This window comes from Salmo salar, chromosome 13, assembly GCF_965601325.2.
Source record: "Salmo salar chromosome 13, fSalSal1, whole genome shotgun sequence".
NCBI classification, from domain to species: Eukaryota; Metazoa; Chordata; class Actinopteri; order Salmoniformes; family Salmonidae; genus Salmo; species Salmo salar.
In genome coordinates, this window is record NC_138303.1 from 84669871 (window position 1) to 84694841 (window position 24971).

The window sequence follows — 24971 nt, forward strand, 5'->3', positions numbered from 1 at the left end:
AAATTATATTGGTCACATACATATAGTTAGCAGATGTTATTGCGAGTGTAGCAAAATGCTTATGCTTTTAGATCCTACGTGCTGCCAGCAGTATCTAACAGGTAATATCTAACAATTCTACAACAAAACCTAATACACACAATCGGGTAAAGGAATGGGATAAGAATATATAAGTATAAAATATATGGATGAGCAGTGACAGAGAGGTTAAGATGCAATAGATAGTAAAGAATAGATAGTGAAAAATACAGTATACATTATATACATATGAGATGATTAATGCGAGATATTTAAACATTCTTAAAGTGGCATTATTAAAGTGACTAGTGTTCCATTTATTAAAGTAGCCAATGATATCAAGTCTGTAGGTAGGCAGCCGCCTCTCTGTGCTGGTGGTGGCTGTATAACAATCTGATGGCCTTGAGATAGAAGCTGTTTTTCAATCTCTCTGTCCCAGCTTTGATGCACCTGTACTGACCTCGCCTTCTGGATGGAAATTAGGTGAACAGGCAGTGGCTCGGTTGGTTATTATCTTTTTTGCCTTCCTGTGACATCGGGTGTTGTAGGTGTCCTGGGGGCAGGTAGGTTGCCCCCGGTGATGCATTGTGCAGACCTCACTACCCTCTGGAGAGCCTTGCGGTTGTGGGCGGTGCAGTTGCCATACCAGGCGGTCATACAGCCCGACAGGATGCTCTCAATTGTGCACCTGTAAAAGTTAGTGAGGGTTTTCGGTGACAAGCCACATTTTTTCAGCCTCCTGAGGTTGAAGCTGCGCTGTTGTGCCTTCTTCACCACACTGTCTGTGTGCGTGTACCATTTCAGTTTGTCGGTGATATGAACACAGAGGAACTTAAAAATGTCCACCTTCTCCACTGCTGTCCCTTCGATGTGGATAGGGGGGTGCTCCCTTTGCTGTTTCCTGAAGTCCACGATCATCTCTTTTGTTTTGCTGACATTGAGTGAGAGGTTGTTTTCCTGACACTACACTGTGAGGGCCCTCACCTCGTACCTGTAGGCTGTCTCATCATTGTTGGTCAATCAAGCCTACCACTGTTGTGTCGTCTGCAGACTTGATGATTGAGTTGGAGGCGTGCAGGCCACGCGGTCGTGGGTGAACAGGGAGTACAGGAGGGGGCTGAGAACGCACCCTTGTGGGGCCCCAGTGTTGAGGATCAGCGGGGTGGAGATGTTGTTTCCTACCTTCACCACCTGGGGGCGGCCCTTCAGGATGTCTAGGACCCAGTTGCACAGGGCAGGGTCGAGACCCAGGGTCTTAAGCTTAATGATAAGTTTGGAGGGTACTATGGTGTTGAATGCTGAGCTGTAGTCAATGAACAGCATTCTTACAATAGGAATTCCTCTTGTCCAGATGGGATAGGGCAGTGTGCAGTGTGATGGCGATTGCATCGTCTGTGGATATATTGGGGCGGTAAGCAAATTGTAGTGGGTCTAGGATGACAGGTCGGGTGGAGGTGATATGATCCTTGACTAGTCTCTTAAAGCACTACATTATGACAGAAGTGAGTGCTACGGGGGCAATAGTCATTTAGTTCAGTTACCTTAGCTTTCTTGCGAACAGGAACAATGGTGGCCATCTTGAAGCATGTGGGGACAGCAGACTGGGATAGGGATTGATTGAATAAAATCAATAAAAGGGCAGGGCAGACTTTGTGGAGTTATTGATTGACAAACTCATTTGGCAAACTCATTGACAAATTCTGCAATTTCATCAATTGCAGGAAAATATCCGATGACAAATCTCCTTTGTTGTGTGTGGGTTTATACATGATTAACATCACCATGACAGCAAAAAACATCTAAGTGAACACGCTGCTTTCTTTTATCTGCAATTGATTGGTCTTGGCGCATATATTTGGGAACCCAAAACATTGAGTTCAGTAGTATGTAGATGACCATGAGACTCGGTAGTGCACTCTGAGTGTGTGGACTGTGTTGACCTACCGTTGGATCAATAGTGGAATTTTAATAGTATGGAGGGCATGATAACATTGTCAGAGTACAGAGTCCACATTGAATGATAAACAAGCAACAGACAGGAACAAAAAACAGCGTATTTACATAGAGTATAACCTGCCCTTTATTTACTGAACTGTGACTTCTGTGGTCAATTTGTTCTCTTACACTACCTCCCCTCTAATATATAAACATGCTGTTAGACATTGGGTAAGCCTGGATGTAGGACTGTGTTTTTACAGGGACATGCTGTTAGACATTGGGTAAACCTGGATGTAGGACTGTGTTTTTACAGGGGGGTGATTACAGAAAAGTCTTGGTTGTGTCAGCTGGTGTGGAGAATGGATATCGCTTTGGTGGAACAGACCACACTTGCTTAATCAGCTAGCGGCTGATTGACTCAGATTATTTCTGGACCCTTCCATTGATCAACAAAGCTGAAGACTGACACAGAGAGATCAACAGTTTGGCAAATAAAGAGGGAGCCAGGAAAGGAGAAGGACAGAGCATAGAGAAAGAGAGCAGGATCAGGATGGTTTTTGAAACAGAGAAAAAGGAGAAGTTAGGGTGACAGATTTAGGAAGACAAGTGGGGGTCAGAGGTAAAGGGGCCAATAGAGAGACAGAAACAGAATCTGAGTGGGGAGATCAGAGAACTCACTCACATGAGGAAGAGGCAGCGGTATGGATAGATAGAGGCTGGCAGGCGTAGTAGCATATTCAGGGAGAGAGGGGTGAGAGAGAGGGCCAGGCTGACTCACACACATCCGTGTGGGAGCATGGGAGTAAAGGGCAAGGCAGCTGTGGCCACCGGGGTTCTAATGCTCTTCCTCAGCTCCATGTGGCAAGGGCACAAAAGCCAAAAGGGCACGAAAGCCAAAAGGGCACGAAAGCCAAAAGGGCACGAAAGCCAAAATTAACATATTTGTCTCAAGCCAACACTGAGGGGAGGCTGTATGTGTGGCTGAGCATGTGTCCGGTATAGTAAACATTCCATGTGTTAGCCAGACTATGTAATGTAGCTTTATTGATTTACACATGCCTCACTTGTTTGCAATGTATAGAATAATATTACATGGTGCCTGCTGTCACGTTGGTATGAAGAGATTCAGGAGACAGACGCAGGAATGCGCAATAGTTTTTTAAATTAAGCCCCAAATTACGTTGTGCCGTGTAAAGGCACGGAGACGAAGATCAAACAAACACGTAACAAAAACACAGGGTTGAAACCCAAACAAAAGAGCGAGGAGTACCTAGACTAAATAACACTGGCGCACAATGATTTTCATCTGCGCAATCCACAAGGGCACTAAAGTCAAAACACACAGCACAGGTACTCACACGCACTAACGGACATTGTAACAATAATCGACAGCCCAATTGAAACCAAAGGGCACACTTATACTAACCAGTGGGAATAGGGGACAGGTGTCCGTAATGAAAGTTCCAGAGGGATCCATGATCCCTGCTAACCTAGGAATCTCTAGAAGTTTGGATTTCCTCCTGTGGTGGTTAGGTTTCTGGTTAGGCTGGGTTAACACCACACACCACCACATCTTGCTACTCTACACAATAATCAGGGCAAGCTTTGCCTCTATTCTAACTTCATCCAGCACCGTAACTTTAGTTGCAGTGAGGAAAACATATACTTAACAAAGGTATTAGAATAGAGAAGGAGATAGGAGTGAAGCACAAAGAAATATTCGATTTACAAGCAGTTAACTTCAGTTCATGATGCAAGGATATGTGCTATACACAAGTTTGCAATATGAGACAGAACGTATGAGTGATCTAATAAGCCTTTATTACCCCCCATCAAGTACACATTGTCCCTGAGGTCATGAAAGTGTGTGACAGCTTGGTAGAATGGTCAGAAAGAAGGACATAATCTAATAACTTTGTGATTATAAATGATGTCTGTCTGTCTAACAGAGTGAGGTTTCGTCACTATTCTGAAGGATTAGATGTTTTGGTTGCACTTTGTTTTACAGTTCAGAAATGAACAGGTATCAATTTAGAAATGACATGATTCATTGTAATTACCGTGTAATAACCAGAGTGATAATTATATCGTGACATTCGAGCGGGCTTCTTTTTTTTTCACTGGATTGCCTCTTTGTGCACACGCTTTTAACAGTAAAAATGTATTAACTTTTTTTGGCTGTCCCCATAGGAGAACCCTTATTGGTTCCAAGTTGAACTTGTTTTGGTTCCAGGTAAAACCCTTTTGGGTTCCATGTAGAACCCTCTTTAGAAAGGGTTCTACATGGAAACCTAAATGGTCCTACTTGGAATCAAAAGGTTTCTACCTGCAACCAAAAAGGGTTATTCAAAGGGTTCTCCCATTGAGACAGCCGAAGAACCCTTTAAAGGTTCTAGATAGCACCTTTTTATCTAAGAGTATACGCAGTCATTAGATATTGGAATGTTGTTATTTGGTTGGGTTGTCAACTAAACACAGTTTGTTACTTTTGTAATAAAGTAAATAGCCTGAAGTTAAGTCACCTGAAACCCCACTTCTTTAAGGAATACCTGGGATAGGATATAGTAGGATATAGTAGGTGAATGCACCAATTTGTAAGACGCTCAATCCAAGCGCGGCCCACGCTTGGATTGCGTCCTACCTGACAGGTCGCTCCTACCAGGTGGCGTGGCGAGAATCTGTCTCCGCACCACGTGCTCTCACCACTGGTGTCCCCCAGGGCTCTTTTCTAGGCCCTCTCCTATTCTCGCTATACACCAAGTCACTTGGCTCTGTCATATCCTCACATGGTCTCTCATATCATTGCTATGCAGATGACACACAATTAATCTTCTCCTTTCCCCCTTCTGACAACCAGGTGGGGAATCGCATCTCTGCATGTCTGGCAGACATATCAGTGTGGATGACGGATCACCACCTCAAGCTGAACCTCGGCAAGACGGAGCTGCTCTTCCTCCCGGGGAAGGACTGCCCGTTCCATGATCTCGCCATCACGGTTGACAACTCCTTTGTGTCCTCCTCCCAGAGTGCTAAGAGCCTCGGCGTGACCCTGGACAACACCCTGTCGTTCTCCACTAACATCAAGGCGGTGACCCGATCCTGTAGGTTCATGCTCTACAACATTCGCAGAGTACGACCCTGTCTCACACAGGAAGCGGCGCAGGTCCTAATCCAGGCACTTGTCATCTCCCGTCTGGATTACTGCAACTCGTTGTTGGCTGGGCTCCCTGCCTGTGCCATTAAACCCCTACAACTCATCCAGAACGCCGCAGCCCGTCTGGTGTTCAACCTTCCCAAGTTCTCTCACGTCACCCCGCTCCGCTCTCTCCACTGGCTTCCAGTCGAAGCTCGCATCCGCTACAAGACCATGGTGCTTGCCTATGGAGCTGTGAGGGGAACGGCACCTCCGTACCTTCAGGCTCTGATCAGGCCCTACACCCAAACAAGGGCACTGCGTTCATCCACCTCTGGCCTGCTCGCCTCCCTACCTCTGAGGAAGCACAGTTCCCGCTCAGCCCAGTCAAAACTGTTCGCTGCTCTGGCACCCTAATGGTGGAACAAGCTCCCTCACGACGCCAGGACAGCGGAGTCAATCACCACCTTCCGGAGTCACCTGAAACCCCACCTCTTTAAGGAATACCTGGGATAGGATAAAGTAATCCTTCTAACCCCCCCTTAAAGATTTAGATGCACTATTGTAAAGTGGTTGTTCCACTGGATATTATAAGGTGAATGCACCAATTTGTAAGTCGCTCTGGATAAGAGCGTCTGCTAAATGACTTAAAATGTAAAAATGTAAGTCTATCTTACAAACTAATGTAACAGTATTCAACCTTAAAATGAGTACCACATCCATGGCCACATTTTGAGTTAGTCTAGAGTAACTATAAATTATTATGTATTCATAGACAGCATGCATGTTCAAGATAGCATGCACAGGTCGCAGGTCTGTGGAGATCTTCACAATTGCTGTAATAATCTGCACAGAATCTTGAACAGCATTGATCACTTGCACCATGTACTTTTAATGTAATCTCAACTGCAATCCAGGCCATTTGGTTGTGCTATTAGATGAAGCACAGTGATAACACAGTAGCCCTTGCCTGCAGTCAAATGGGTGGAATGTTATTTATATTTTTCATAATTTCCTAATTAATAAACATAATTATTTTTTAAACGCCAAAGATATGGTTTTGTTATATTTCAGTCATTTGTGATGTGTATAAAGTGTAATATTGGGATGCAAACTCAACATTTTATACATTTCAACTCTATATCTGACATTGTGTCACATCCTGACCATAGTAAGTTGTTATTTTCTATGGTAGAGTGGTCAGGGCGTGACAGGGGGTGTTTATCTGTTTTTGTATGTCTATGTTCAGTTCTAATTTTTGTATTTCTATGTTGGTCGTTGTTTGGCATGACCTCCAATTAGAGGCAGCTGGTTGTTGTTGTCTCTAATTGAAGGCCATATTTAAGTTGATGTTTGTCCTACATGTCCTTCTGGGTGATTTTATTTTGAGTAGTGTGTTTTTTTTCCCTCTCTGCATCACGGTTTGTTGTTTTTGTAATTCAAGTTTATTTATGTATGGCATTTAGTTTCACGGTCAATAAATATGTGGAACTACGAAAACGCTGCATCTTGGTCCTCTCCTTATCACAGCCGTGACACATGGTATAGGTGTCTTCTTTTTTTAAGCCCATAACCATGTGTGTGGGGTGTATACTTGTGTTTCAAAGTAGATTTGTTTAAGACTACCAAGAAACACTGTGTGACCCTGATTTAGCCCACTGCAGTAAAAGATTTTAAGTTGTTGTATAAATACAAAATATCAGATATTGTATTACCATTTGAACATTGTTGTGCTTTCAAATGGTTGAAAGTGCAGTGATAACACATTTAGATGACAACTAAACCAAAAATCAGACATTGTTTTTCCATTAGAATTTGGTTGTGCTATGAGATGGGTGAAAGCATAGTGATAACAATATTGAAAATTCAACATACTTCTGGCTGTCTTTTTGAGTGGGTGAATAAAGTTTGAAATCTCATTGATTACCATCTCAACCAAATATTACCCTCATTTCAACGTTGAAATGACGTGGCGTGCCCATTGGGGAGTAAAAACATTTTTCCCTCAACTTTGAGAACATTGTATCTTACTCTTAGCAGTCTTCTTTCTCTTTACAGATGGATATTTGGATTACCAATGGGATTTTTGTCGTACATGTTAAAATTAGTTAAACAGGGTAAATCAACGAGAGAGAGAAGTATTGTCAAATACAATTAAAACAATTCTAAACTTACTTGTACAGCTGGATTTTATATGAATGGACTCAATATGGATAACCAAATTTACTCAAATTAATCTATTACTCTTTTTCTCCCTTTCCCCCTCCCTCTCAATCTTTCTCCCTCCTCTCTCTCCCCCCCCCCCTCCCCCTCCCTCCTATCCGTGACCTGGCCCTGCGGAAGGCAACTAGCAGCCGGAAGGCAACTGGACTTCCAGCAGACGACAGACTCCGGGTGTCGTACTCTGCTCTGGCTGCACCGGGCCCTGCTGTGGCTGCAGGGCTTCCTGGAGAAGCCAGCTGTGGAGCCCCTCTGAGCTCTGGCGGGAAGCCTATCAGCACACCCTGGGCCACCACCACTCCTGGTTCGTACGCAAGAAAGCAGATATAGCCTTCATCGCCATGCCTGAGCGGGGATTATTCTACAGCCTGGTGTGTGTGATGAACCAGGAGATGGCCACCAGAATGGGGCTGAACAGGGTGGTCCGGGCCATCGGAGAGGTGTATGACAGAACTCAGGGGGCCCTGGAGGAGCATGGCATGCTAGACCTGCCGTAGGAGAAGGGGGGGTTCTGTTCCTGACAGACCAGCCACACCTGGATATTACAGTAATACTCTTTTCACACTACTGAGTGGAACTGTACCAAGCCAAGCTGAGCTGTACTGCGCTGGCCTGGTTACACATCCGCCACTGGTGCCTTGTTTCATATGCTGTACTATCAACACACCATCTACTATCAGGCTAAAGTTCACTAGCAAGAACAATGAGCTGCTCAAGTAGTCATGAGTGAGTGCTCCCAACAGAGTTAACCAAATTGTATTAAGGGCCATATGACCACGGTGGCCATATGACCAATGTGCAGGTGAAAGCAATCAACTGAATCTAAACTTCTTCTTCGTTGTACAACTGATAAGTCATTGTCATATCACTGTTTGTGTGAGATCATGTAATGGACTTTTTATACTGTTGGAAGACCGGAGACCATATGAATTCTGTCTGGTTGAAAAACAAGTCTAATTTATTAAGTATTGTTGTAAATTAGGATGATGCTGCCAATTTATTTCCATAGGTCAGTGATTGTTGTGAGTGACTGATATGTTTATGCGTAATTTGGCATTGCCGTCGTTGAATCAAAGGCCAATCCCAAGGCAAAGGACTTTATCCATGCCCCACACTTTCATTATGTCATTTGTAAATATTTTCTAGGACTGCTGTACACATCAGATGGACATTATTCATGGTAATCAAAACCACATTTACAATGCAGTGATTCACTAGGATCTTTGCTACTGTTGTTGTCATGGTTTAAGCATTCCTACACATTTTACACTGTACAAATAATATTTTTGATATGTTTACATTATCTAAATGAATCTCTGACTTGAAAAAATGAAGCAATCACACAATGATATGCAGTGGTGTAATGTACTTAGGTAAAAATACTTTAAAGTACTACTTAAGTAGTTTTGGGGGTATCTGTAGTGTACTCCACTATTTATGTTTCACTACTTTTACTTTTACTTCACTACATCGCTTAAGAAAATAATGTACTTTTTACTCCATACATTCTCCCTGACACCCAAAAGTTCTCGTTACATTTTTAATGCTTAGCGGGACAGGAAAATGGTCCAGTTCACACACTTACCAAGAGAACATCTCCAGTCATCTCTACTGCCTCTGATCTGCCAGACTCACTAAACACAAATGCTTTGTTTGTAAATGATTGTTTAGTGTTGGAGTGTGCCCCTGGCTATCCGTAAAAAAAAAAAACATGCCTTCTGGAATTTGAAATTATTTATACTTTGACTTTATTCTTTTACTTTTGATACTTAAGTATATTAAAAACTCAATACTTTTAGACTTTTACTCAAGTAGTAAAAGTACTGGTTGACTTTAACTTTTACATGAGTAATTTTCTATTAAGGTATCTTTTCTTTTACTCAAATATGACAATTAGTTACTTTTTGATCTCCTGTTGCAGTACTCGACTATCTCCTCTAGAGGTCATAGTGCCATACTACAGAAGCACATCACTCTCACCCAACCCTGAAGTGAGTAACAAAGTCATTTAAATGGCATTTGTGACATAATCCCTTCTACCTCACAAGCACTCACCACTCACTTGGACACATGCTGTGAATGGCATAATACCACCATTGAAGAGATTTTTGAATGTAAGCTACAATGACTTTTTGACCTCAGAATATATTTTGGGGAATTAACTGTAACCAAAAAAACTATTAATAACCTGTACTGTGACGGTTAGAAAAAATGAAAAATGCTCTTGAGATTGATAATGGAGACAGAAATATTGCTTTAGGTTGTTAATGGAAAGAGTCAACATAAATCACTGTATATCTGTGAGTCTCTGTGTGTGTGTGTGTGTGTGTGTGTGTGTGTCTGTGTGTGTGTGTGTGTGCGCGTGCGTGTGTTTGCGCGTGTGTGTGAGAGAGAGTGAGAGAGCTGTTGCATGCACAGTATATCAGCCACCTGCGTTACACTTGATCACACTATTTTAAACCCACAAATACCTCTAATGCTATGTAATCCTTGCTCTCTCTCCCTGTCGTCCTCCACTGGATCTCATTCCCAGAAAGGATGAACGGAAAGAGAGAGGCAAGGAGAGAGCCAAAGGGCATAGCGCAGAGGAGGAAGTGAGGTAGAGAGAGTGTGAGAGAGAGAAAGAGAGAGAGAGACAGAGAGAGAGAGAATGTGCAGGGTGGTGAGAGTTGAGGCGAAGGTCAAAGACTGGGTGTCAAGTTCTGTTATAAACTTGTAAAGTGGTCAGTGCAGGGTAGACAAGTCAAAGCTGTGGCTCAGTTGGTAGAGCATGGTGTTTGCAACACCAGGTATGGTGTGTGCAACGCCAGGGTTGTGGGTTCGATTCCCACGGGGGGCCAGTACAAAAAAAAAATGCATGAAATGAAATGTATGCATTCACTACTGTAAGTCGCTCTGGATAAGAGTGTCTGCTAACTGACTAAAATGTAAAACCACTAAGACATTTTAACATCATGAAGCACTGTCCAATCTGAGAACAGAGTCCAAGTCTGACAGTCAGACTCTAACACATTCACTTATCTTGCATCTTTTATGAAGAAAGTGCTAAAATGTAGTGGTTTTAGTTCAATTGTTTCGAGGTTCAAATTATACATTGTAATTTAGGTGATCTACAGTATACAGATCTACAATGTCTCCCATGAAAGGTATTTAAAGCAAATGTTATTTGTCACATGCGCCGATGTAACGCCCTGGCCATAGAGAGGGGTTTTTTGTTCTTTATTTTGGTCAGGCCAGGGTGTTACATTGGGTGGGCGTTCTATGTTCCTTTCTCTATGTTTTTGTATTTCTTTGTTTTGGGCCGTGTGTGGCTCCCAATCAGGCACAGCTAAAGCTCGTTGTTGCTGATTGGGAGTCACACATAAGGAGCATGTTTTTCCTTTGGGTTTTGTGGGTAATTGTTTCTGTTAGTGTTTTGCACCTGACAGGACTGTTTGGCTGTCGGTTTTCTTATTTTTGTGTAGTGTTCTCTTTTGTTCTAATTGGTCTACTCTCTCTCCCGACGGCCGTTACAGCCGAATACAACAGGTGTAGACCTTACCGTGAAATGCTTGCTTACAAGCCCTTAACCAACAATGAAGTTTTAAGAAAAATAAGAGTTCAGAAAAAAATATTTACTAAATAAACTAAAGTAAAAAATAAAAGAGCAATGATAAAATAACAATAATGAGGCTATATACATATGGTACCAAGTCAATGTGCGAGGGCACCGATTAGACAAGGTAATTGAGGTAATATGTACATGTAGGTAGGGGTAAAGTGAATATGCATAGATAATAAACAGCGAGTAACAGCAGTGTAAAAAAAAAGGGGGGGGGGGTCAATGCAAATAGTCCGGGTAGCCATTTGGTTAGCTGTTCAGCAGTCTTATGGCATGTGGGTAGAAGCTGTTCAAAAGCCTTTTGGACCTAGACTTGGCGCTCCGGTACTGCTTGCCGTGCGGTAGCAGAGAGAACAGTCTATGACTAGGGTGGTTGAGTTTTTGGCCATTTTTAGGGCCTTCCTGGTATAGAAGTCCTGGATGGCAGGAATATATGCTCTGGGTACTTGGCTAGATGCCTTGTCCTGATGTCAGGCTAGGTAAGTGGCCATCATCTGCCAGAGGAGAGCAGAGAATAGGATACATGAGTGTTGGAGGAGCTGCATAGGGATTATCATGGTGAATGAGATTACATTAGATTACATCCATCTGCCTGACGCTACCTTTTGACTCCCTTGGTACCTTACTTCCCCTTTTCCCACTAGGTTGAAAATATCATGTACATTTTCAAGCTAGTTTCCCCAGAGGTTCAGTATTGGGTAGCTTCGTCTTTATACAAAATCAGTTTGGATCATCAAATAGTTTTGTTAGATTACTGTTGACTTTACAGAACTCATTGTTGAAATATTTGACAATTGACTTGTGAATGATTCTGTTACAGCTCACATGAACAAATACTATAATATACCATGGTATAAACACTATTTTACAGACTTTACTGTAGTATTTAATGTAGTATACTGTAGTTTACTGAAGTATTAACAGTTAGTAAAAGAAAACTGTCGTATATACTATAATAATTAACATAGTGTTTTTGCAGATTGTAGTATACTATTGTATTTACTGTAGTGTTTTTAGGACTGTACTATGCTGTACTATTTACTGTAGTGTTTTTGCGGACTGTGGTAATTACTGTAGAGACTTTGCAGACTTTACTGTAGTATTTACTATAGTGTTTTGTTTTATTATCTTTGTCATAGAAGTGGAGGCTTCCTCCTTCAGGAAACCTACTAGAGAAATACTGGGGTCTGGATGGATAGTACAGCACTTCTGCTCTTTTCTATAACCTGTAGGGAACACAATATGGTCTATACTTGGCATGCAGGTTTCTCACTTATGAGTGGCACAAATTGCGAATTGGGTAAGAGGAATGGGCAGGGTATACAGTGCCTTGCAAAAGTATTCATTCCCCTTAACGTTTTTCTTATTTTGTTGCATTACAACCTGTAATTTAAATAATTTTTATTTGGATTTCATGTAATGGACATACACAAAATAGTCCAAATTGGTGAAGTGAAATGAAAAAAAATTACTTGTTTAAAAAAATTCTACTAAATTAAAAACGGAAAAGTGGTGCGTGCAGATGTATTCACCCCCTTTGCTATGAAGCCCCTAAATAAGATCTGGTGCAACCAATTACCTTCAGAAGTCACATAATTAGTTAAATAAAGTCCACCTGTTTGCAATCTGTGTCACATGATAAATCACATGATCTCAGTATATATACACCTGTTCTGAAAGGCCCCAGAGTCTGCAACACCACTAAGCAAGGGGCACCACCAAGAAAGTGGCACGGAGCACCATTAAATCCATTATAAAAAAAATGGAAGAATATGGCACCACAACAAACCTGCCAAGAGAGGGCCGCCCACCAAAACACACGAACCAGGCAAGGAGGGCATTAATCAGAGAGGCAACATAGAAACCAAAGATAACCCTGAAGGAGTTGCAAAGCTCCACAGCGGAGATTGGAGTATCTATCCATAGGACCACTTTAAGCTGTACACTCCACAGAGCTGGGCTTTACGGAAGAGTGGCCAGCAAAAAAGCCAATGCTTAAAGAAAAAAATAAGCAAACATGTTTGGTGTTCGCCAAAAGGCATGTGGGAAATTCCCCAAACATATGGAAGAATGTACTCTGGTCAGGTGAGACTAAAATTGAGCTTTTTGACCATCAAGGAAAACGCTATGTCTGGCGCAAACCCAACACCTCTCATCACCCCGAGAATACCATCCCCACAGTGAAGCATGGTGGTGGCAGCATCATGCTGTGGGGATGTTTTTCATCGGCAGGGACTGGGAAACTGGTCAGAATAGATGGAATGATGGATGGCGATAAATACAGGGAAATTCTTGAGGGAAACCTGTTTCAGTCTTCCAGAGATTTGAGACTGGGACGGAGGTTCACCTTCCAGCAGGACACTGACCCTAAGCATACTGCTAAAGCCACACTCGAGTGGTTTAAGGGGAAACATTTACATGTCTTGGAATGGCCTAGTCAAAGCCCAGAACTCAATCCAATTGAGAATCTGTGGTATGACTTAAAGATTGCTGTACACCATCGGAACCCATCCAACTTGAAGGAGCTGGAGCAGTTTTGCCTTGAAGAATTGCAAAAATCCCAGTGGCTAGATGTGCCAAGCATATAGAGACATACCCCAAAATATTTGCAGCTGTAATTGCTGCAAAAGGTGGCTCTACAAAGTATTGCCTTTGGGGAGGGGGTGGGGGGGTGAAGAGTTATGCACGCTCAAGTTTTCAGTTTTTTTGTCTTGTTTCTTGTTTGTTTCTCAATAAAAAATATTTTGCATCTTCAAAGTGGTAGGCATGTTGTGCAAATCAAATGATAAAAACCCTACCAAAAATCTATTTTAATTCCAGGTTGTAAGGCAACAAAATTGTAAAAATGCCAAGGGGGGTGAATACTTTCACAAGCCACTGTATGCTAATTAAATACTGTAGTATTTACTATAGTTAAAAAAGTATTGTGTTTTTGCAGACTGTAGGGTTTTTTACAGACTTTACTGTAGTATTTACTGTAGTATTCTACAGTATTCTACACCATTCTATAGTAAGTACTACACATTATCGAGAGATACTACAGTGTGTAGTGTAGTATTCTACAGTATACAACACTTTACTACAGAATTCTATAGTAAGTACTGTAGTATTTGATAGTAAACTGTAAAAAAAAAGTGATGTGGGAGATGTCTGCTTTTACTCTGTCAAGTCTTAGAATAGAGTTATTTTTATGTCAGTGTTATATTATCCTGGGTATTCTATGTCTGACTGACTGACTGTGTGACTGAAGGAGGGATGAGGATAGACAGACACACTGAACTGAGATAATACAATTATATAAAATGACGAAAGGGAACAAAACAGACAGTCCGGTTGTGTTTCTTTCAATCACGTTTATTGATTTCTCTATCATTTTTTACAACGAACATGAGCAAAAAATATATATAAATACAATAACAGCAAAAAAAGATCCAAAGAGAATAGAATTATCAGCCATTTTCATTTTTGGGTGAGACTATCCCAATGTGTTTCAAAGGATTTCTGCCTTAGATCATTTTGAATGATCTGTCTGATTCAAGATAGTCTTAAATCAGGGATACGTTTGCTGTTCTTTTCAGGGTGGACCTTCGTGAAAAGCTGTGACTTGCTGCTTCAGAAGTGAGTTTGAAACAACTAGGTAGTTCACACTAGTTTGCCACATGCAGTGGTCACAGGCGAGTATTGTGCTGTTTGAGGATAAATCCATTGCAGTTACTGTAAATATGCATCTTTCTGTTGAATCAGTGTAACTGATCAAACCAAGATGATACCCTCCTTCATCTCATCATACTGTGGCCCATATAAAGACATGCACTGTTCATCTGAAAGAGTATTCAGTAGACAATGACTGAGAAAGAGTGGAGCGCTCATCATTGCAAACATTCAATACTGTAAGGTTGAAAACAAAATAGAGAAAGAAGGTAACCAAAAAAAAAACATGTTCTACATTCAACCATACTTGGTATGTGTTCAACCAGAGTCAAGAGTTTACAGGTCAAACACCTACCAGGTAGCACCCCTGTCTTATTACAATCCAAAGCTAATACATAATCTCCTCTTTACAACAAAATAACAATAAAAATACTTTATCTCTTTTGAAAACAAAACTTTTAAGTGTTTCTATTGTTCAATCTTGAAGATGTGCATTGGCAGACTTATAACTGTATATCTATTTGTGAACATAATATTTACATGTTCTTCCTGTCTTCTTCCTCACTCTCTTGATGATTAAAGTTACTATAAATTTGTTACAGCCATTCCAAGAATAAAAACATCATCAGCAACACAGGAAATAAATATATTGCTTTTTAAAGACATCTCCAAATGATCATATAAAAACGGATATAAGGAGATAACATTAAATAACATTCGGCGATATTGGGGAACAACACATCTGTCCACCCACCAGGAGGCACTGTTGTTATTTAGTGAAACCTGCTCCTTCTGTGCGTAGCGTTTATATAAGAATAGGACTTCCTTCATCCTTCATAAATTAAACCCTTTCTCTTAGAGATCTGTGGTTTGTAGTTGCAGCACGATTATTTCATACTGTTAAAATGATCATGAATATCTTTGGTTGGAGGGAATGTGGCAGGACTACTTTTTTGTAGGCAGAAAAGAAAAGCATTCATTTTACAATTGGAATATATCCACATATATGTATTTGTGTGGCTACACACACCATGGATACACACCATGGATACACATTTACTTGTAGATTGAATTGTGAATGGAATGGGCTCATGGGACAAAACATCTTGTGATACAACATGGCAATACATGGGTCACATGGATAAAACCATGATAATAATAATATAGACCTTAAAGTAACTGTGGAACCAAGCACATACCATAGTCATTCCTCACCTGACATCTTTTAACAGAAAGGGTGGATGATTCTCTCTCTCTGTGTGTGTGTGTGTGTGTGTGTGTGTGTGTGTGTGTGTGTGTGTGTGTGTGTGTGTGTGTGTGTGTGTGTGTGTGTGTGTGTGTGTGTGTGTGTGTGTGTGTGTGTGTGTGTGTGTGTGTGTGTGTGTGTGTGTGTGTGTGTGGACAAAAGAGAGAAGGGGGGGGGTTGACACAAGAAGGAGGAACTACAAAGAGAGGATAAAGTACCTGCTCTAGATTATCAGACCAGATTAAGAGATTACAGTGAAATCTCAGCATGCGAAACAGACTGAGTGGAGCAGGAATGCTAACGAGGAAGTAGCCCTGTTCACTCCATTGTCTCACAATGTCAAAAACAAGGACTATTGGTAGGCCACACGCAACATGGATGTTTAGCATGGAGTCAATTGACTTTGTTCAGTCAATCCTCAACGTGTATTATACAGCTATCAAACAAAACAGATTATTTATATACTGATTATTATTATACTGTCAAGTCTTCATGATGATGATATTACTGAGGTGCAACTTCAACCAAAATGAAGGAAAATGGATTGATATACACCTTATACTAACTGAGCGAAGAAAGGTCCTAAAAGTCAACCCAACCTTTAAGCTGAGTGAACAGATGCTAGGGTTCTAAAAGTGTCGCTATGACGTTGAAGCAGGATCAGAGTCACATTGCCACAATGTCACAGCCAGTGTTCCGCAGCACTCGCTCAGATCCATAGATTCCTCAACTGGTTTTTCTCATTATGTGTACCGAGTCAAGGGCTGGATTCAATCTGTATGCCGAAGTTTAGCGTTATGGATTGAATCCAGCCCCAAGTCAGCAGCACATCCAGGGCATCTGTGCGCCAGCACATTGACCATTATTCTAGAGCAACTTCATAAACGCTCTTGCACATGCTCAACTGTAGGTGCTTTTAGTTATAGTACAGCCTCCAACTACAAGGTTGGTTGGTCTGTTGCACCCTTTTCAAAGCAAAGTAATGGTAGAGAATCCTACCAAAATAAAAATAAATCAAACAGGTTACCGTTATCACCAAACCAGCCTTACAGACATTCTGGCCGATGTAATCAGATGTTGGACACAGCCTTCAAACTGAGATGCACTATTACAGTAGTAACAAGTCATGTACAACTGAATACATTGGTACGACATGTTTGAATATACATTTAAACAAACGTAGAAACAAAACAAATGCTCTATTTTTCCTTCTCCAAAGAACCATAAGCATCTCGTCTTCATAGAAAAACACAAACCAGTGCAAATCAATACAAAATAGAAGAACAGCATCTCTTTCTGATATTTGTTGGAACAATAGATGCGATGTACATGCAAAAAACTATGAACAAACAAACTAGCCCTAAGCCTTGAGCTGTAGGAACACAGATGTGAACATAAACCATGTAAGAACAATGTAGTGTATATTCATGTTATGGAAGCCTAATCCGATTTATGACCATGTGCAATTCAAGTGTTTATGACAAAAGAGTCCTGTTTAATGTGTAGAATGTGCATGATGTGTCACTCTTAATTAATATTGCACATTGCATATGCAACTTCCCGACCTACAGTATGCATTCTGTCTTGCAAAATGGAATTTGGTCATACAAACAAACGTACAGTACATACTCACACACCTACAAACATACGCACACACATACACAGACTCAAAGGTCTTGACCTCTGTAACTCCCCATGTTGGAGATGCTATCTTCTTATGGGTTAAATTGGATGATCACTGCAGAGTGCAGCGTGGTCCCTCCTGGTGGCCAGCAGTTTAACATAGCCTTGTTTATAATTCCCACATAGCAGAGCAGAAAGCTGAGACATGGGGCCTCGCGCCTTCTTAGGGCTCTAAAGACAATACACACATGCAAAATGTCTCCATCTCTCCATTCATCCACAAAAATATGTTTTTTCATCATATGTTTTAGCTGTTGGATTATTTTTAAGCGCAACAAAATAGACATACTGATATAAGGTTATGATATATAAATAGATATACACGTTTTGTATTGTATTTTGTGTATATTTGTATATAGAGGGGCACTCTATAGGGAGGCAGCGATGAAGGAGCAACAGTAAACTGGTAAGAGGCGTTGCTTCTCCTTGCAAACTTTGAAATCATACATGTTTATGTCCACTATATCCCCTAGTTAGTCATGCAGTATAAATAGACTTCACCTCAAACTAATTTACAGAAAAGAATCAAAGCCCACACACAGAAACAGAGACAGAACTACCACCCGTTTAACTCCACCATTCTGACATCATCACTCCACTGGACACACAATGCCCGACATCTAGGGTAAACTGAAGTTGTAAACATATTCTATTCGACAAACGTAGGGTGTTAATTCTGTTATCTGTCCCTGTGTGTGTGTGTGTGTGTGTGTGTGTGTGTGTGTGTGTGTGTGTGTGTGTGTGTGTGTGTGTGTGTGTGTGTGTGTGTGTGTGTGTGTGTACCTGTGTACAGAATGTAGAGGTGGGTGGACATGTTAGTGAGAGAAAGAGAATGTACATCTAGCCTTTAGTGTTGATCCTCAGTTTGAAAGACACTTTCCCCGCAAACTTGTCTCTTAGAGTCCCAGGAGGAATGTTGTTGGAGATGATCCTGCACTCGATATTGATGTCTTCGTTGAGGGTGATGTTGAGGAACTTGATGGCAACCAGTGGCTGGGAGTAGTTCACCTGGGAGTAGTTAACAATTTTGAAGATATTGTTACATAAGCTTTAAGCATTCTGTTTCAGCAACATTTGATCTATAACATGTTGAAAGCACAGTCAAAATAATGCGTAATGACATTGGAACAAAAGATGAGTTAATCTAACCATAAAACAAAGATTTATAAGTGATGATTTCTGAGTGTTGCCAGGTTGGTATTGGGGGATTTTTACCTGAGCTTTCTTGCCATAGTAAGGGTAGTACATGAGGTTGAAGGTGCCATTTTCAGGGTAGTATTCCACCTCTCCAATCTTATCAGAATCTTCTTTCTGCAGGGGCAGAAGATCAAGGCCATTAGTTAGAGCATGATCTGTCGGAAGTGTGTGGGCGAGCAGGGAAAGACTGCCCAATCTGAAGGACTGGATGAGCTTTGAAAGGACACCATGACAATTAGAGTAGACTATTTATTTACATTTACTTTAGGCATTGTGTCTACCTGTATATGCTATGCAATAAAGCTGCTGAACCTCTATATCTTGGAATATAAAATGACGAGGGTGCTAGTGTAGCACTAGCAACTATACACCACATATCTACTTCTCTATTTGTCACTAAGATCACTACAGTGGCACCCTTACCCATTCATCTTTGCCAACTTTGTACCTCTGAGAGTGGAAGGACAAAATGGACGGTAACAGAAAAGAAGAGAACAACAATAACAACATACACATAGGGTTTGAAATTAGGAAATGACATTGGGTCATGCAACACAGACGAGCAAAGAAAGACACAGACATGAAGGATGGTAATGGGGGACATAGATGAGAACAAGAGACATGATGGGTTCATTCTGAGAGAGAGAGAGAGAGAGATAGAGAGAGAGAGAGAGAGAGAGAGAGAGAGAGAGAGAGAGAGAGAGAGAGAGAGAGAGAGAGAACTGAAAGAGAGAGAGGCTCACCTTTGCTCCACAGGTGACAAATGGAGCCTGGCCATCCTTTCCTGGCAACATACCAATGACCTAGAATACAGACAGACCAACAGACAGACATGCGTTAACCTGGGAGTTCCACCACCATCCCCACTTCATCCCTCCTGAAAGCGGATCCAGTCAACTGATCATTGTTGCGATTGTCGATAAAACAATTCAAAAAATGGCCAACATTGTTTGTACTTAATTGGTATGATCTCTTCCAGGTTCCCAACCATTCACATGACTGCTCCATCCCCCTCTCCCGTACGTCTCCTAGCAACATGCCAAGTTCTTCCCTCCCCAGCCCTTCTCTGCTCTCTGCTTCTCCCATACCCGGTTCAGCTTGATGATGATGCATGGTTTGCCAGCCTGGTATCCATAGGTATGGTCATCGAGGCCAGAGCATTTCTCTAGAATGGTGCGGTTGAACTGGCAGGAGCGCTTGGGGTTGTTCTTCACATCACCACTGTCTGCCTGAACAAAGTACTGGTCCGGTGTGCACTCTTCATTCTTCTCAGCCTGCAGAGAGTTGTTGTAGGCTGGATGGGAGAGAAATACATTTTCACCCTGATGTTTTCCACAATAGAAATGTAATTACGTGGGACAGACACACAGCGAGGCAGAGACAAGCTGACAGACAGACAGACTCACAGGAGAGGAAGTTGTCCAGTGTCTTGATGTACATGTCCCAGGTCTCAGTGTTGGTGGTGTTGTAGGTGATCTCCATCGCCTTTCCCCTGGGTCTGATCATCATGCCTGCAGAACAGAGAAGAGAGAAGATGGGGAGGGCTTTTAGCCAACATCACATGTATACTATACTATGTGTGATTGTCCGGGCTGTTACTGACTATACAGTAGCAGTTGTAAAGAGACTTGCCAAAATGTTAGCTTGGATTCTGAGGTTTTAGTGTATCAAAACCTCTTAGAATGTGGTATTGGTGTGTTGGTGTATTAGTTCATCCTACCTGGTGTGCCAAGCCTGTCCTGCCAGGTGGGTTTGTAGTCATCCAAGGTCTGCAGCATGACGTACATGGTGAGGCAGAACATGCCTGCTAGGAAGATGTAGAACACTAGGTAGAAGAGCAGGATGAGGCCTGGGAGGGAGACAACCAGCAAACAGATACAGTATTAACATCACACAAGATCAAAGGAAATGGAACATTCAACAAAATATGGCTTTTCCCAAAATGGCACTCTATTACCTATACAGTGGGGCTATTTCAGATGATGGCCATTCCATATTCCCCAATTATACAGAATAGGGTGCCATTTATTATTTGCCCTGTGTTATAACAAAGCCTTAAATGCTGACAAGTGAAAATGTCATGTAGAGTAGGTGTTATGTTGTCTATGATCCAAGTCTTTTTTTGGACACTTTGGACACACAACCTGCACATAAAGACACACGCCCTTCCCCCAGTCTTAAACAAGGCAGATTAATCCAGGATTGAATGTCTGGTCTTTGTCCTAATTCATTATTAAGTAACACTAACAATGGGGGAGAGAGCCGAGATGAGGGGGAGGGTAAAAGAGAGGGAGGGAGGAGTGGTGACAGAAGTAGAAAGGGGAGGAGGAGAGAAGACCCCTGGAGATTAGGGCAGGGGGTCAGGGGATTAGCTGCCATGTACAGTATTCCACTAACACAAACCGTATGGAGACCAAACCAACACGGTAACATATCAGCATTGGGCCCAAAGGGAACGGGTGGCTACTGAACCATTCTGTTGGGTTGATAAGATAAAATCACCACAGCTGCTAAATATTATATGGTCATACAGGATGTGAGATATACAATTAGTGTAAAATATAATGAATAAAACAGGTGAGTTGACTGAGCCTATCAGTAGCCCTCCTTCCCTTCCATCTGCCATCTCAGCATTGTCACCTGAGACCAGTCCTGGGGTGTAGGCCTGCTGTGTCTCTGCTAGATGGCCCCCAATGTGGAGCTCCACACCTGGGCCCTGTCAAAGAACAGCATGAGGGCTCCCTCTGTCAGCAGGCCTAGAGCTGTGTGGAGCCGTGGGCCTCACAGCGCAGCCAGGCTTACAGGGATCCATAACCAAATAGCAAGGGGAAGCTCCTCCATGGGATAAAGTTACAGACACTGGAGCTTCTTGGTGAGTGAGAGGGAATGTGTAAGTGTGTCTGTCTGCCAGTCCCCAGGGTGAGGGGATCTACATAGATATGTAACCTTATAGAGAGGATCGTAAGCGGAGAGGAGAGCAGAGCGGCATCCTGTGGGGTGAGATGTGGTGAAGAGAGATAGGGATGGAGCGGGAGCTGTGGTACTTAGTGTGTTGGAAGGACAAACTCTGCTGTACAGGCCCTGGGTCTAGCCCTGGCTCTGGAACAACCAATGCTGAGAGGGACTACCATCAGGGAGGGGAACCTGACGTTATTTATCTGATCTAACATTATGGGGCGTTATGGTGACCACAGATACCACCCATCCCTGTGGGGAGACAGACTGGGTGTTGTGTGCAAACCCAGAGGGAGGGTCACCTTCCCCCTGACCACACCAGGAGGGTGTCCAGTTCACTGGCTGTTCTGCCTGACCTCTCATCACCATGCCCCGGCCGATGATGGACACCGTGCCCTCTCTCTTTCACTCTTACACCGCCTCTCTCTTTTCATCCCCCCATCACCGGGAGAGTTGAAAGCAAAGAACAAAATGGCGGGGCTGAATAGGGCGGTAGCATCCTGTGCTTTCCCTCCTACAATGGCAACATGGACGCCTTTTAAAAGGTGTCTCTTTTCTTTTTGTTTGTTTGATTAGTGTTCAAACGCGGTGGATGCTGTTTTGAAGCTGGGTTATGAAACAAGAGGCTTTGAATGGAAAATGTGGTAAGGATAAAAGAATATGCATGTGATATGGCTGTTTTAATATTCATGTACTTTTGAAATTGCCGATGGATCTAAGAACTATTTCCATAATTGTGAAACACACGCACACACACACACACACACACACACACACACACACACACACACACACACACACACACACACACACACACACACACACACACACACACACACACACACACACACACACACACTTGCATTTCCACAATGAACAGTAGTGCCACCATGATTGGGATGGTTTTCTACACCATCTTATCTGAGCAGTGTGCACTATTAGTGGAAAAGGTGGCCATTACACTCGCTAGAGTACTGTGTGCATAAGATTGGTGTGGTTCGTCTATAAGTCTCCATCTTTGTTATGTGGGCTGTGGAGGAGGTCAGAGCTGATTAAAAGACAGATACATGTAGACTAGCACCTGGATACATGGATCACCTAGGCCCAGACAGGTAATAAGGATGTACTAAGTTCAGGGACCATGTATAGGCTATAAACGTTTAGGCTCACTACAGAAATAGCCTAATTAACAAGCCTTAGAGAGTGCAGCTTAACCAGGCCACCCGTCCTCAAAGCATATGGGACACACTGAGCTGGATGAAGGAGTGCATTCTGGGAGAATTACTTCAAAGGAAACTACAGTCAGTGAACACAGCACTCAGTAGACCTATGACTTACATTTCTCTCCATTCATCAATATCATAGCAAGGGCACGGTTTCTGGTGGAAATGTGAAATGCAAGGTGTGTGTGAGTATGTGTGTGTGCGTGTGTGACATCTCAAATCATTGCATTCACATTAAAGACAGATTACATCCGAAACCATTCTGATTAGATGTACAATCAATTAAAGGGAATGTTCTGAAATTGATACAGTTTGATTTGACAGCTACAATTGATACTCCGCTGGCCAGCCAATGAAGTCATTAGATTAGGCTTAAATCCTGCACAGATTTACTCACACTAAGAGAGGAGAGGGCTGGGGGGTTGGAGGTGATACAAATAGAATGTGGCCCTCAGCTTTACCCAGATTAAAACGCCTCAATGTCATTAGAAAAGAGCGATTTGAAATAGTTGCAGGCTATTAAGGACGTTGAAAGAGCGCACAAGTTATAAAGTTGTGGTCATCGCTTAAAATCTCGGATGCTAGACTACATTACCTATTTTATTTCAGATCTTGTCAGTGCAGATTATTGTTCTGATCTTGACACTAAGCAGACGATACAACTTTAATCTTATACATTTGATTCTTCATTGAAACAAAACGTACATTGTAAAATTGATTGCAAATACCCTATAGTTGAAGTAAATACCGCAAACCCACTTCATTTGCGTTTGGTAAAGCCTATTCAACTAACTTAATAACAGGTCAGGCTAATATATTCTGAAGCTATTTGAAGTAACAACTGGCCCTCACATCTCAGGAAGGGGTGCTCTGCGCCAGAAGATAGTTTAAGTAAAAACAGTTACATCTAAAGAGGCCTACTGTCGCCTTTAAAAAGTAGGCTACAGCAGAGAATAGTATTTAAATGGTGTGCACTGGCATATTCATTTCATAAAAAATATTGGCACTGCCTCCACCCTTATGTCCAGACGCATTGCGCAGGAAAACTCAGTGGCATAAATTAATAAATGAAAAAGAAAGATGCAGATAACATTTTGCCCGCTCCCACAAGAGCAATACACACATAATGCCGCATTTGAATTTCAGCACCGCCTTGCACTGGAAAGCGACCAATCTCATTAAGCGATCGCTCGGGTGAGGCAGCGGTTTGAAATTGCGCATTGAACGCTACACACATTTTACATTTCTGCCTGGTCACATTATTTGACTCTTTACGCATTCATAAGTATTCAAACAGCACAAATAAAGGGTGCTCATGACATCATTGTGAAGCCTGCAGCCAACTAGAAGGTGCTGCGGACCTGCTATTATGTTAGAGCAGGGATGGGCAACTCCATTCCTCCGGGGCCTGATTGGTGTCACACTTTTGCCCCAGCCCCAGCTATCACACCTGACTCCAATAAAAACGAATCATATTCAGTTTAGAATGCAATTCATTTCATCAGCTGTGTTTGCTAGGGATGGGGAAAAAGTGTGACACCACTCCGGTCCCCGAGGATGGAGTTGCCCATCCCTGTGTTAGATGTAGTGGGGCCATCTGTGCTGCATTGCTGCAGGCGACCATTACTAGGTAGAAGACTCACCCCAGCTGCTCCCTGTCCTGCCACAAAATTCTCGGGTCCTGGAGTTCCATATGAAGTCCTTCCAAGTGCTCTTCTCAGCATCCTTTGCCATTTTGCTAAATTTGTTTAATCCACGGACTGTTACCGGGAGTTATAACCTAATGTAATAGGCGTTTTGGTGAGATGTGAAATATTTTAGTCAGATAGGCTGCAGAAAGTCGTTAGCGAGCGCACAAATGACGAGCTGTTTGAAAGAAAAGGATGAACTATCCGGCGGCTCCGTGTTACTGTATCTAATTACAGTCAATCTATACTAAACGACGGTGGTGTTGACACTACACTCAGCACAAACCCGGTATCTGCCCTCCCCCAGATCTAGTTAGCATGCCGCAGAGTTTTGATGAGTGATGCAGAAATGTAGTGATACTGCGGTAAAGCGTTCTCTCTCTCTCTCTCTCTCTCTCTCTCTACCAGCCTCTGTCTC

The 24971-nt window shown here is 42.3% G+C and overlaps 1 protein-coding gene across 2 annotated transcripts; it reads right to left on the reverse strand.

Moving 5' to 3' along the window:
• Positions 1-14243: 14243 nt before the first annotated feature.
• LOC106567875 (sodium/potassium-transporting ATPase subunit beta-2) lies at positions 14244-24971 on the reverse strand. 2 transcript variants are annotated; one of them, XM_045692265.2, is made up of 8 exons: positions 24509-24971; positions 20408-20536; positions 20094-20198; positions 19776-19981; positions 19431-19490; positions 19111-19137; positions 18706-18801; positions 14244-18498 (listed from the first exon to the last, which is right to left on the reverse strand). In XM_045692265.2, the coding sequence occupies exons 1-8, from the start codon at positions 24597-24599 to the stop codon at positions 18331-18333; spliced, it is 882 nt and encodes a 293-aa protein (XP_045548221.1). In that variant the 5' UTR covers positions 24600-24971; the 3' UTR covers positions 14244-18330. The 2 variants fall into 2 exon arrangements, with proteins under 2 accessions (XP_045548221.1, XP_013993191.1); XM_014137716.3 differs by lacking the exon at positions 19111-19137 and having other exon boundaries at positions 24509-24969.

Bases quoted from the DNA above. Each gene is read 5' to 3' on its own strand.
- LOC106567875 (XM_045692265.2), bottom strand. From the start codon at position 24,599: ATGGCAAAGGATGCTGAGAAGAGCACTTGGAAGGACTTCATATGGAAC. The intron at 19,982-20,093 runs GTGAGTCTGTCT...TCTCCCATCCAG, and splicing joins ACTGGACAACTTCCTCTCCT to CCTACAACAACTCTCTGCAG. The intron at 18,499-18,705 runs GTAAAAATCCCC...AACTACTCCCAG, and splicing joins ACTATGGCAAGAAAGCTCAG to GTGAACTACTCCCAGCCACT.